Source organism: Candoia aspera, chromosome 2 (genome assembly GCF_035149785.1).
Source record: "Candoia aspera isolate rCanAsp1 chromosome 2, rCanAsp1.hap2, whole genome shotgun sequence".
NCBI lineage: Eukaryota > Metazoa > Chordata > Lepidosauria > Squamata > Boidae > Candoia > Candoia aspera.
Genome location: NC_086154.1, coordinates 113,247,994 through 113,262,508, shown reverse-complemented (window position 1 = coordinate 113,262,508; position 14,515 = coordinate 113,247,994). Strand labels below are relative to the sequence as shown.

The 14,515-nt window shown below is 38.8% G+C and overlaps 2 protein-coding genes across 6 annotated transcripts in view; one reads left to right on the top strand and one right to left on the bottom strand.

The window, feature by feature from the left end:
• Positions 1 to 9,539, top strand: part of ASPSCR1 (ASPSCR1 tether for SLC2A4, UBX domain containing) — an 84,523-nt gene extending 74,984 nt beyond the window's left edge. For 3 of the 4 annotated variants that reach the window (XM_063293277.1, XM_063293275.1, XM_063293279.1), the window contains exons 13-16: positions 4,311 to 4,362; positions 8,580 to 8,649; positions 8,911 to 9,098; positions 9,385 to 9,539. In XM_063293277.1, coding sequence (XP_063149347.1) covers positions 4,311 to 4,362; positions 8,580 to 8,649; positions 8,911 to 9,098; positions 9,385 to 9,398 — 324 coding nt within the window. In that variant the 3' untranslated portion in view covers positions 9,399 to 9,539. The remainder of the gene's footprint in view (positions 1 to 4,310; positions 4,363 to 8,579; positions 8,650 to 8,910; positions 9,099 to 9,384) is intronic. The other variant, XM_063293276.1, reaches the window with a different exon arrangement.
• Positions 1 to 14,515, bottom strand: part of CENPX (centromere protein X) — a 47,017-nt gene that overhangs the window by 20,424 nt on the left and 12,078 nt on the right. Inside the window, exon 5 of one of the 2 annotated variants that reach the window (XM_063293280.1) lies at positions 1,407 to 2,735. The exons of the other annotated variant lie outside the window; for it this stretch is intronic. Within the exon in view, the coding sequence (XP_063149350.1) occupies positions 2,712 to 2,735 (24 nt within the window). The 3' untranslated portion in view covers positions 1,407 to 2,711. Of the gene's footprint in view, positions 1 to 1,406; positions 2,736 to 14,515 lie in introns of those variants that run through there. 2 annotated transcript variants of the gene reach the window in all.

Genomic DNA, 14,515 nt, shown 5'->3' with positions numbered 1-14,515 from the left:
ATTTACTTCTGTGTTTTTCTGGCATTCTTCCAAAAACCAGCACTGTGTTAACAACAGACATTGACCATTTTTAATTTGTAAGGATGCCTGTGGCAAAAATGTGGAGCCCAGATACATCATTGTAAGTTGAGGGTGTACTGTTTTTTTCAGGCCAGGATCCAGACTTGGTTTTTGAGTGATATGCTGGAAACTACACAAAATTATCCATAACTACAACAAAACTAAACTTTATTTAATGTACTGTAAATATGGAGCTGCATCAAGGTCTTCCAGGTGCTATGGGTTACCTTGTGCCTCAGATGTAGTGTATTTATTGTGAATAAAGATGATAGTAAGCTTGGCACTTTGCTTCATAGGCTGACATTTTCCCATTTATTCTTTTTTTTTTTTAATTAAAATAATTGTTTCTAAATCAGAGTAAGAAGCCTGGCAGTTATCAAGAGAAGTATTGTCAAGTGCCATATTCTATACCTGTATTATTTTTCAACGCACACATTGTTATTGACATGGTTTTGAGCATCACAGTTGATATTTACAGATGTCTATGAGAAAGCTATATTTAAATTCTTAACTTTTATGCACTGACCGGTCACCTAAATCTCATTAATATCCATATCTTTCTTTTAATATACTAATTCCATGTTCCGTTTGTAAAGTTCCAGAAACATCGGTGTAGCTGTTCTTGGAACAGAAATGCTGCCCTAGATGGGCTCTAGATCGGACCCAAAAAGGCAGTTCTTTTGGTTGTTAATGTGCTGGTATTTTGAAGCCTTGTAGTTAAAGCAATCGATGCCCTAAAGCTGAAATGTTGTGATAGCAGAGATCTGTTACATTTGTTTCATGACAGTTACTTTGATCTTTTATTTTACAAGTTTTCTCCCACAGCTTGTCCATTTTTATCTGTTCACTTTGGTAACTGTGTGTGTATATGTGTACAGAGAAAGAGGGCAATACAAAGATGCCCCAAACATATCACTGTAACAAGTATTCACGAATGTTTAAATGAAACTGTAGAAGAATGATGCATGTTTTTCACAAGTGGGATAGAAAATTGTATTCAACGTGCCTCAAGTGTTAAATACACAAGTTCCTATATTATGCAGCATCTGAGTTCTGAAATTTTTTGTTTGATTGGGGGTGGTGCTTGTCCTCTAACTTGACTTTGATTTTGAAAACTATAATTTTTATGAAGTCTAGAAGCTTTCAGCTCATTAATAGAATATTCTTTATGTGAAAATGTGATTCTTAGGAGTTCTGCGGGAACTCCGAATGCATTATCTTGATAAAGAGGAAGGAACAGTTCCAAATGTGCAAAAGCCAAAGGCATTCATACTGCAAAAGCAATAGGAGTGACTCACAACTTGGAAACAGTTCCTGTCAATGAAGAGATTGGAAATAGTCTCAAGTAGTCCATTTTCATTTAATAATTCCAAGCGAGTAAGAGTGCAGGTGGTACAATGATGCCATCAAACAGTGTTATACATGACTGGGTTGAAGATGTGTCTTGGCAGGGTGGGCTGTGGAGGTAGGTGTTGTGGAGGAAAGTTGTTTTCTCTATATATTCCTAGGTTGGATGGATATATGTATTCAGATCCTGCATCTAAGGACGGATACTTGGTCCAGGAGGTTAAAGCTGTCCCGGAAATCCACAAATTGTCATTTTGCTAGTCCTGTTCTTGGTTGGCTTGAAAACTTACAGGCCATATATATATTTCTTTTTCTTGAGTCACTGTGTGCTTTGGGGGTTGCAGTGAAACATACACAAAAAGAGACAATCGGTGCCCAAATGAGCATGCCATGTGCCTAGCCTGAAAGAAAAGGAGCAAGCCATGGATCAGCCTCTGCGAAGGGAGTTTTATTGGCTGAACTCAAGGAAGGAAAATAGATTTGGGGAAGGGGTTGAGGTGGCAGCTGAAATCTGTGTGCTCCCGAGCGGCTGTCTCGTTCCTTTAAGTCTCTTCCAATTAAAAGAGCTTTGGACTCATGTCTTGCCAGTGCTGGGAATTGGTTGGGGGGGAGGAGTTGGAAAGCTAAAGCTGGACTTATTTGTCAACTTGTGAGTAAAAATAGGGTAGCAGATTGTATGTGTGCGCGTGTGTCACAAGCATTTGTCCTGCGTGTGTCTGTCTCATTCTTGGACTGGGTTCCTCTGTGCCCACTCTCTCCCTCCTCCTCTTTGTGTTTCGCTCGCAGGCTCTGCCATGAATTTTCTCTGACCCCTTGGGGCCGTTCCCACTTGAAGCTTTGAAGTGTGTGCCCAGAGCTTGATTGACAAGGAAGTTTTAGTGGCGGCAACTGGAGGAACTGAAAAGGGCAGGGCTTTGAACTAAAGGGCTTTGAGCTCTGAGATGCTGCGCTTAGTTATCTCCTTCAGAATGTTAATTATTCATCACGATAATTGGGCAGGAGAGGAAAAAAGAGAGAGGAGGTTATTAAAAAATTCCAACACTAACACACCACAAAACCTCATTTTCCAATTCTGTGGCTGGCGTGAAAAGGATAGTGTGTATGTGAAGAGGCTGGGGGAGGGTTTTGTTGTTGTTTTTTTCCTTTAATCCATTCCCTAAATAGTAGGATCCCTTCAGATGAAGACAGCGGAAACATCAAAGCTTTTTTTATAAGAGTTTTCTTGGAGTTTCTTAACTGTGTCTGGTACTTCTTTAATTAAAAAGTTTACGAAGAGCCGCCTTTGTGACTGGCTTCTGGTGATGTTAGCCAATCTTGTGTAGCACTGCCTGGGAGAGAAAAATATTTTAAAGAGACTAATAAATACTGTTTTCGCCACTATAATATCTGGTTGACGCTCTGGAAGATCCATTCACTGGAAAAGAGATGAATCTAGGTGCTGTTCAAGGGCAACTCTCCTTTTCTTCAGAGCTATTGAATATTGATAGTTTGATAGAAATAAAAGACCTGGTTATATTTGTACCCATTGCATTTTATTCTGTTGCTCATTTATTCAGTTCAGAGGCAACTGTTTTAGAGCTTGGTGGGCTTTCACCATTCTGAATAACATGGTGTCATATTAAAGTGGTGAACTTGCTGCTCACATACAACCTCAGATTATTTATGAGCAACTTAAACTGTATTTATTTTAAAATACTTTTCACACACAGAGACAGAAAAGTTTCCTGAGGTAACATTTTATGAAATTAATATGCTTAAAATGAATAATGAAAATCCTTCCTCTTGTCCCTTCACTGCTACTTTACTCAGGAGCTTTTGGCAAAGGTCTATCAAAAGCTGTGAAATCATGCATAATATCTATAGGGCAATAACCATCTATTCATTTGTTGATTATGTCAAATTCCTTTGAATATAATATGGCAAGAGTTCCATACACAGCACATATCTGCACATGGAACTTCTCTCCTGCAAATACAGCCACTTGTTCATTGGCCTGTTATTGAGTTAAAAATCCCAAGTTTGTTATCCAGTGTATAGATCTGTCCTAAAAACCATTTAACGTTAGTAAGCACTGCAGAGGTGTAGTATGTCGGTGTATACATGATCTATTCAGAATGAAGATTAAATGCTATACAGTATCATGGATGCTTAATTGTAGATACTTTACTGTAAACTACTGAGAGTCTTGCAACTGTGGTGTGTATACATTTGTTAGACAACCAAAGAATGAAATAACTATTATATCTCTGAGTATCTTGACTAGTGTGTTTAGATGGGTTCTCTGGGAGACTGGCAAGAGCAGTTGCCTCTGGGAATGGAATATGTACTGAGAGAGATTGCCCTCATGTGTATCCTCTTCCATGTTAATATATCATTTTATTTACTTAACCATCCTCTTTAGCCAAAAGGCTCCGAAGCAACTTTTAAATATCAAACATAAACCAGTTCCTGGCCTCTAGTTTACAGTGTACAAAATAGATTGCACAAGGAAAAATAGATGGAAAAGGAGAATAAAAGAACATGTACAGAAGCGCCGGTTTTTCAAGTCACAATTCTTATGACAATCAAGATGGAAAAGAGTATTTTCTACATGCCACTCAACATATTGATTAATCTAAAAACTATTTTCAGGAGGTGTAACTAAGAACTTCGTAGGAGAATAAATATTTGAGTTACTATCATGCTGAATTATATTATGATCATCTATATTTAAAGGATCTTTTGTTTCCTGAATGGAGGCTAGTCTGGTATTCCTAAGAGAAATAGGTTAGGGTTCCACCTCAAGTCTAGGATTAAGATCATTGCTATTTGATGAGAATATATTCTTGCAAGACTGATTATCAAAGAGCTATTTCAGCAATTCCTATGCTCATTCTTATCCTCTGATTTCTCTCTTATTGCAGGCTAACCTTTTCCCTGCTGCTATTGTATATTTTGGATCTGAAGTGCACAATGGTGAGTAGCCATTGCATAGCTGCAACATTGAGGTAAATTGTAGTTTACCTTTCTGTGACATCCAATTTTTTTTAAAATTACCCCTGGATTATAAGGCTATTAATAAAGATATAGAATATCGATGTATATGGACTTTTAAATTAGGGCATGTTTCTTTGGACAGCTGCTGAAGTAGTCACTCCAGTGTGAAAATAACAATAAGGGAAATATCCCTAAGGTGAAACGACAAGGGCACTTCCAAGTAAGACTTATTGGGAATTCACTTCATCCAACTCATGGAATTTTATGAGGGGGCTAAACAAGTTAAAAAACTTTTTTTTTTTACTTTAATCCTGTCATATTTTACAGAAAAGATACATTCAGAAGGAAGACAAAAAAGCTGCATGATATCTCTTGTTACTGCTATGAACTGTCCATCTGAAAGCATCATTTATTTACATCATCTGCAGCTCAATTTTAGTGAACACTATTACAAAATGATTGCCATGGAGAAAGAGGTGCAGCATTTCAATTCCCCCCCCTTCTCTTTATTCTAAGGAACCTTTTAAAAAACCAAGTGGGGCAGAGGTGGTTACCCAGGGGTATCTGCAAGAAGTTCACTTTTTCTACTTCTTTTATTAAAAAATTCCCTTCTCACCCCTATGGGTAGTATGTGTCTTCCTCAACCTCAGGTCCTCTACCAGAGGCCTGGGAGTATGAAGGTTTTGTGCAGTACCTCAGCTGTTCCTAGCACTGCACTTTTCAGGACAGAGAGCTCTGAAGTTGTTCCTGGGATCTGTTGGAGCCACTCTCCCAGCTTGGGAGTCATAGCCCCAAGTGCTCCTACCACCACTGAGATCACTTTGGTCTTCACTTTCCACATCCTCTCTAGTTCCTCCTTCAGGCCCTGGTACTTCTCCAGCTTCTCATAATCCTTCTTCCTGATGTTGCTGTCACTTGGCACCGCTGTCTTCTGGTCCTTGTCTACTACCACAATGTCTGGTTGATTGGCCTGTCCCTCTGGATCTGGAAGTCCCACAGGATCTTAGCCCTGTCATTCTCCACGACCTTCTGTGGAATCTCCCATCTGGACTTGGGAGGGTCTAGCCCATATACTGTGCAGATGTTCCTGTACACAATGCCAGCTACTTGGTTGTGCTGTTTAGTGTATGCTGTTCCTGCCTGCATCTGAGCAGCTGGATAGCATAGTGGTTAGAGCACCACCCTTTGACGTGGGAGACCGAGGTTCAAATCCTGGCTAGTACCTACCTTACCAGTTGGGGTCCTTGGACAAAGACCCCCTAATGCTTCACTGCCTACCTCGAATATGAGAGTGACATGAACTAAGAATGAATGAATGAATGAATATATATATATATATATAGGTTTAAACAACAATACTAAGAATTAATACAAACTAAAATAGAATGAGAAAGAAGAAAGCAAGAAATAAAAGAAAAAGCTAAAAGTGCAGAAAAGAAAAAATAGAAAAAAGTAGAAAAAAGAGATAAAGAAGTGGCTTCCAATGTTCTTCACAGCAGTTACAAGTACGATTATATTTTAATTCTCTCTCTAAAGTTACATCATGACTCTCTTCTTTCTATAATCTATTTATTTATTTTTATTTATTATTCCAATTTATATCATCACCCATCTCCCCCTGAAAAGGGGGACTCTGGGCAGTTTACAGTCTATCCTGTCTAATCATCAAAACTATAAATCACAAGTTCATTTTTTTCTTTGTTACACAAAAAGTCCATAAGGAGTTTCTAGTCACTGATAAATGTAGATATTGTCTTTTCTCTAATCAAATTAGTCAATTTAGCCATTTCAGCAAGTTGATGAAGAATCTTCACCAACCATTCCTCCATTGTGGATATTGCCAGATCTTTCCATCTTCGTGTATACAATAATCTCACTGCAGTTATCATATATAAAAACAGTGTTCCATTGCTCTTTTCTAACTGTTTATCCATCAGTCGCAGGAGGAAAAGTTCTGGTTTCAAATGAATATTAATCTTTAAAATCCTCTGAATCACTATATGTATTTGAGCCCGACATTTTCTAGCTTTTTTACACATCCACCAAGCATGAAAAAAATTACCCTTCTTGTTCTTCACATTTCCAGCATAAATGTGAAGTACCTTTATACATTCTAGATAATTTTTCTGGAACATCATTTTATAAAGTTCTCTAAGATTATAACAATGTGAATTTCAATCCTTTTAACCACATATTTTCCCACTGTTCCATCAATATGTTATGTCCAAAGTTCTTAGCCCATTATATCATACAGTCTTTCACTTTTTCTTCTTCCATTTCAAATTTCAATAAAAGTTTATACATTTTAGCAATTACATGTTCATCGTTTGTACACAATTCTGTTTCAAATTCTGTCTTACATTGTTCAATGACATGAATTCTTTTATCTACTTTAAATCTTTCTGATAACTGTAAGAAAACCACTGACAACTATGTCCCTCTGCCATCAGTTGTTCTCTTGATTTTATTTTATATTCCCCCGGGTAAAATTCTAGTATCTTGTGATATGTTAACCATTTATATTTCTCGTCTATAAAATGCTTCTTGTGCTGAGAGCCATAAAGGTGTTTCTGGGCACAGCTGGATTTGTATCTATTCCATATTCTTAATATGGCACATCTAACATACTGATTTTTGAAATCTACATTAACCTTGACTTATCGTACTACAAGTATCCATGCCACCCAAATCTCAGGTCACGTTCTTCTAACTCTAAAAGTCTTTTATTTCTCAGCAACATTTGTTTGAAACAAAAGCATCATTCTAGGCAAAGTATTTTTATCACAGAGATTCTCCCCAACAGTGACAATCGTAGTTTCTCCCATCCTAGCATGTCCTTTTTAATTCCATTCCATGTCAACATAATTGTTTTGAAATAGCATATAATTTGTATTAGTGATATCCAAATATTTTATTTTTCCTCAATCTTAAAAACCAGTTTTCTCCATCAGTTCTGTTTAAATTCCCGCAATTTTCTCATCTTGTCTTATATCTCTGTTCGGTACTTCAAGAACTAAAATAAACAGGAGCAGAGACAAACGTCATCCTTGTCTTGCCCCTTTTTGTATCTCACAGGGCTTTGTTAGTTCTCCATTAACAATTATTTGTGCTTTCTGTGGGTGTAAATCCATCTTGATGAGCCTCGTGTGGCGCAGAGTGGTAGGCGGCAGCATTGCAACTGAAACTCTCCCCACGACCTGAGTTTGATCCCAGCAGAAGCTGGATTCTCTCTGGGTAGCTGGCTCAGGTCGACTCAGCCTTCCATCCTTCTGAGGTCAGTAAAATGAGCACCCAGCTTGCCAAGGAAGGTGACAACTGGGGAAGGCAATGACAAACCACCCTACTAAGGTCTGCCAAGAAAACATCGCGAAAGCAGCATCCCCCCAAAGGGTCAGACATGACTTGGTGCTTGCACAGGGGACCTTTCACCTCAAATCAATCTTACGCATTTAGTAAAATTCTCTCCAAAGTTCGTATCTTTCAAAACTTTAAACAGGAAAGCCCAGTTCAAATTGTCAGAGGACTTCTCTGCATCTATAAAATTGATGCAGTTTGTTTCACTTTGTCTACTTCTGAAGTAAGGGAACTTGAACTGCACACATTCAATTAAACTGGGTGAAAAGTGTATTTTAAATGTTTTCTTTTGCAATTTATATTAGTCACTGATAAATACTAGCACAGACAATTATTTCAAACCATGATTCACCTTCAGGCTGAAGACAAGTATTTATGTAATACTGCTACAGTTGTCTTAAAAGTATACATTGATTGCCACAGTTCAGTGAGATGGAAGAGAATTGGTCTACAAGACTGATGAGAGTAGGATGGTACTGCAGGCTGAAAGGAACAGCTAGTCCTCTCTCGTAATGGTGCAGTTTATTAGAAAATGGTCAACAGCCTAAAATCTTCAAGAACTAAATGACAAGAGAAACCTCCATGCAGTTTGGCAATTTTATCTTTGTGAATACCAGTCTTCACTTGACCAGTTCACAGAATAGGATCTAAGATGATGGGTATTATAAAAGACAGAATCTCAGAAGTTTGAAGAAGCTTATAGAGGGTTAGTCTGGCTTGAGAGGTCATTTTATAAGAACAAAGGTGTATCAGTAGCTTCATTGCTTTGAAGCATATTATTTCAGATATTACACAAAGAATTCTTACCTTATTTAGCAAACCTGAACTGTTTGTTTTTACAGATCACTATTTGAGGTTGGATCTGCTGGAATCTGCAGTGTCCCCTTCTGAAGCTGACATTTTAGTAGCTAGGTAAGTAGAAATTGTGAATAATTCATTCTGAAGATCAATGGGATTATTTTCAATGGACTCTATCAGTTGACAGAGTATAAACATGTTATCTTACATCTGTCTAAAACCCATGTGAATGAAGAAAGGACCACTTATTTCCAAACTCCACACTGAATTGAAAGAAAAACTTTTGGCTTTTGCAATTAGTTCAACATGTAATTTATTGTACTGATGTATGGAGAGGAACCAACATGAAAATCTGATATTTACCTTTTCTCCCAGGCGGCTGTCTAAATTGGTAGTTCATACAGCTCAACGTTTGGAATCTGCTCCTAGTTCCTCACCTGAGTCAAACAAGACTAACCAAAATATAGTAGCAGAGCGCTCAGAATCAACAACTCTTGAAATGCCACAGCCACAAACAAGGAGGGCCCCACCTGGAAAAGTGCCAAAGTGGCTGAAGCTGCCAGGTACCACCTTAGGTGTAACAGGAAGATGTTTGCTTCTTGCCAGTTCCCCCCCCCCCAAAAAAAGAGAGATCCAAGTCTGTTTTCACACCCATACCACCTCCATTTTTTCTGGAGTTATTCCAAACTGATCTCCAGATACCAGAGACTCTTCCTCCCCCCCGCCGCTCTTTACAATGTGGGAGTGTGTATGCTCAGTGCTCTTCAATTTTAGTCTGAAAATCTGTTTCTTTGGAAAGGTTCACGAAAGCTCCACTTACTTCCTATTGTTGCCTTGTTTGCATTTCAGGTGGGAAGAGATGAAGAAATGGTAATACCTGCTTCAGAAAGATGCTTTGCTTGGCTGAGAGACAACATTTAATTACCATATTCTGCTTCTAATAACAAGCTAAAATATATGGCCCCACAAATGATTTTTCAGAATAAAATTGAATGCTGTTCCCATTTGCCAGTTTTGTTGAATTTGGAATGAATGTTGTCTGTGTTCTGCAGCATTACTGAATACACAATATACATTTGGATGGTGTTGTAAAGCAAGAGGAAGCCCAGGCTTTCTATGACCTCAGATCACATAAATCGAGTAGGTACAGAAATTCAGGCAAAATAATTTGCTGCCTTTTTTTTGTATGGATGCTGAGAATTTGAAGAACATGGTACTACGTATCTGCAGTGGGTAGCAACTGTGAGCCAACTTTGGCTGATTTTGAAAAGGCTGATCAGAGTCAGATCTGGGTGGTGCTTGGATGGAAGACCACAAGACTCTTGGCACAGTCCAGGAGGCAATGGTGGGAAAATGTAGAGGTGCAGGATAGCCCTGCCCTAGAGTCTCCCAGGTTATTTCCCCTTAGGTTAGGCAGAGTAGCTTTAGTCTGGCAAGATTCTGCCTATGCAATGTGAGCAAATAAAGAACTGGAGTTTGAATGGACTGACTCTTCATTGTTCTTGGGCTGGGCCTGACAGCCACTGATCTCTTCCTCTGTCTGGTTTCCACAGTCTCTCACAAGTATCCTCCAGGAGTCAAGTTGGATTTGGGGATCTTTACCTTTTCATGAAGGAAAGTTCTGTCAGGAAGCTGATAAACAGATGGGGGTGGGAGGTGGCCAGGATTTGAGCTTGAATTGAAGTTTTCATCTTTATATTAAATATGCAGAAATGGTACTAAAATGAATGAGCCAGAGAAGCTTTGGCTACACATGATTCTGTGCTTAATGAGCAGAACCTGCTACTTCAATCTTTTTTTAAATTTCAGCGGATCAATGCAGGTAAGCAAGGGATACTTACGATATAAGTTATCACAAACAGAGGATGCAGGCAAGGTGCTGTTTCTTGAATTGGGTTCCACAGTAAGTGTTGATATTCCACGTTGCTTCCTATATATTTTACCTAACTTGCCTCTTCGCTCCTGTTTTAGAAGTGAGCTGTATTACTGTCTGCTTTATGAGTTGTGCTGTTGCCCACAACCTTTTGAAACACCATAAATGGCAGTCACTTTGTAACTGAAGTTTGCCTTTTCCAAGCTAAATCCTCAACAATGCAACAGCAGGAGAAAGCAATAGCAATAATCTCTTGCTCTTCCATGGTTGGAGAGTGGCCCTAAAGGATAAGCAGGACATTTCCTTCTCCTGACCAGCAGTAGCTTTAAAGAATTCAGGTTACTTTGTTCTGGGAAGTTACACTGCATGCCATCCATTAATGCCAGGTTTGTCAGAAATTGCCTAAAATAGGAGCAAGGGACAGGAGTTGCCATCATTTTACTCAGAGCAACTATTGCAGTAATTTTTAGACTTATGACTTTTGTGCTCAGGTGAGCCAGTTTGTAAAAGTTGTCTGGGAATAATGGTGCCAGTAAATTAACTGTTAAGATTGAAAACTTGTATGATCTTATTTGACAATTTCAGTACCCAAGATAGACAACTAATTATAGTAATCCCTCAGTTTAAATGAGGAAAAAGGGATGTCTGTTAAAGCAGAAAGTTGATTAAATCCAAATGATATTTTATGCATCTGGATTTTATGTTTTACATGTATAAAATGGGAATGAGATTTTATACATATCAGCACACAGTGTACAGACAAAATCTGTCACATTGAAGTCTACTGAAGTGTGGTCCATTATATTAAGACTACTATATTCTTAGCTTATAATGTAAAAATGTATACAGTAGACTATCAGTTAACCTGAACTCAAGCAACTGGCACTCTCAAGCAACCAGAAAAAAACCCCCAGCACTCTCAAGCAACCAGCAAAAAAATCTGTATCTCTCTGCTGTCATCTAGTGGGTATTAGGGTTTAATAGTAACTCTCAAGCAACCAGAAACTACATTTATCTGGCATCTACCAATCCCCATGGGTGCCAGTTAACTGAGAGTCTACTGTATTTTTACAGTGATAGGAACTTTTATTTGCTGTGGACGTGTCTTTTTTCCTTTCCTTACCAGACCCTCAATTTATTGTTCAGTTGTGTATTTTGTGCCAGGTTAATATTGTAAAAATTAATAGAAAAGGAGATGTTGCTCTTCAATATGGTAATATACTAGTTTTGGTTCATCTTATAATGGTGTAGGAATTTCAGCTCTATCCTCTGTATTCATTTGGTCTTCTGAATCATTATTTCTGTTAATGAAGATACATTTGCACCCAGGTAGTAAATAACGTTAAGACCACTTGTTCATACATACACATACATATACATACACATACGGTATATAGGCAGTCTGCTTTAAACTGAAACGTATATCTAATGAAGGAGCTGGATATTGCTCTACAATACACAGTAGTACGGAATCAGGTGAATATTGTGCTCCTCTAGCCCTCATTGAATTCAGCACCTAACTCCTGTAAAAATTAAGCCCTGAGTAGCTTCTTGAGAGTAGGGAGATACACAAAACGCTTTGCTTGGAACAAAATGGCTTCATGTCAGATTTGGATGCCCCATATTCCTATAGGACAACGTTCAAAACATTGAGTGTTCTGCCGAAGAGAATAGTAGGAACTTGCAGCAACCCCTTTCTGCCTTCAATTTATGTCCTAAAGCTATCTGAGGGATATCTGAGGGACCACCTCTCCCTGATTACATCAGCCCATCCCATTAGATCAAGCAGGGAAGGCAAGTTATGGGTTCCATCCACCAGGGACTTGCATTTAGTGGGTCCCGGGAGGCGGACCTTCTCTGCTGTGGCTCCCTCCTTGTAGAACATTCTCCCCCCTGAAATTAGGCTAGCTCCTTCCCTGCTATCATTTAGGAAGTCCCTCAAGATCTGGTTATGTTGTCAGGCCTGGGGGTCTTTGGGAATGGGAGACATTGTTAGATGGCTCCACTATGGATGACATACTTGCTCTCTCTGCAGGGTTGGTATATTTTATAGTGATTTTATAATTTTGTGATAATATTCTTTCAATCATTTTATCTTTTTATAATGATTTTTATTTATTCACTGTTTTTACCTAATGGTTGTGCACCACCCAGAGTCGCCTTGTGTGCGATGGGCTGCCATATAAGTGTGTGTGTGTGTGTGTGTGTGTTTGTATGAGAGAGAGAGAGAGAGAGAAGGTAGAATGGGGAAACTAGATAGATAGATGAACAAGCAGCAGTTTGCATGTTCTTTGTAGCCAATGCCTGCTATTTGGCTACAGAAGTGAGCCCAGCAAAGATTAACTTAAATACAGCATTTGATACCCTTGTATGTAATGCAGTGCTGTGCCCCTCTTGGCATTTAATAGCCTACCTGAAAAGATAACACAGCATGTCAATACTATCAACACATTCCAACCACTGGACTCTTGCCTTCCTAGTAACAACAAATTTAAACCCCAGTGGACAGGCAAGCAGCAGTCTCTTTCTTACATACAAAGGTCGTCTTCTCAATCATTGAAGTATGCTTAGCTGACTCCCATTGTTACACTCTCTCCTGCTTTCAGTTACCTTCAACCGGTGGTAGCAGGGATGGAACAGGTGCTGACTGTTTTATTGGCCAATACAATTTAAGCCTCTGTGGTTGGCTTATTTTTTTTAAGGTCTTCCAATTATGGGATGGCAGTACATGCTAAAATGCTTTAGGAAAGAAAATACCCTATTTTGTCCTCGGATGAAAACAAAACTTCAGACCACTGGGTGCCCCCCCCCCAAAAAAACTAAGAATTTCAAAGCATTCATTTGGAATATGGAATATTTTGTATAGCTGTACTTAAGAATTATTGCACAAATTTTCACATGACAACAGTACTTAAGCACTCTTACATTCAAAGGCTACTGTATTTAAGCATGATGGGAACAGGGGCAGATAGAAGAGATGCGCCCTTATAAATAGCTACAAAGCTAACCTAATACCTTAACATCTGTGCTATAATACTGGAAAAAAACCTAATCCTTCTCCTGTGTTGGCATGGCAGTGAAAGAAGCAGCATATTCTTTTCCTAGAAATAAATGATCCACATCGCAGGGTTTTTTTGTAACTATGCCTGCCTTTTTTGTAATCTTGAAAGATGATCAGGCTGGGTTCACATTAGGCGAATGACGGATGCCTGACTTTTCTGTAAGAATATAAATATCTTAAAAATGGCTGTACTGTTCCCATTTGAACCATACATTCCATCTCTATCCACTGTTCAGATACCAGTTCAGAGTAACTTGCTTTCCATTCAGTGGGTCTGATATGGCCCACTTCCCTCCTGCCCCCACTTCCCTAACAAAGAAAACAGCGTTGTACCATCTGAATGAACTTCAAAGTGGCTGGAAGGGGCACCAAGGATTCCTGGCACTTGTCATTGTCTCTTAGATTGGCCAACATTTCCCTTCAGGTCTAATTACTTCCAAATGCTTCCAACTGCTTTGAAGAAAAGTGGGAGGGAATGGGGGAAGAAAAAGGTAGGAAGACATTTCTGAGTGCAAAGAACAGAAGGTATCTAAAACAGTGAACAAAGTGATCTTTAATCTCAATTAACATGAGCAGATGAAAACTGAATCCATAGAACGATTGTGCACACACACTACTATTATCTGGAGTACTTAGAGTAGCTGCTCTAGAAAGTAATTTAGAAAGCAAAATCAGGTTGCCAGTATCAGCCAGCCTATTCTTACTGGAAGAATGTCGGTCTCTGTGGTTTTCAGTTAGTCCATCTCTGCGTAAGAGCTTAGCAGGTATCTTATTTCTGCACTGTGCGCTGGAGGTTCCCTTTCCTTTGAACCACTTACTGTTGACACCAGAGCTGGTTCTGGACTTTCATATAATACCCTTTTGTACACTGTACTGTTGTATAGTTGGGTAGTTGACACTCTGTGCTGCAACATGCATCACAATCCTTCTATTCAGAGGATTATACACGCTAGCATGTGGTCTTTGATTGAATGGTATATGTGGTTTCTTTAAAAGGACAGAATTCTGTTTTATTTTGATACTTCAACATGCATTCTGCTTGATGC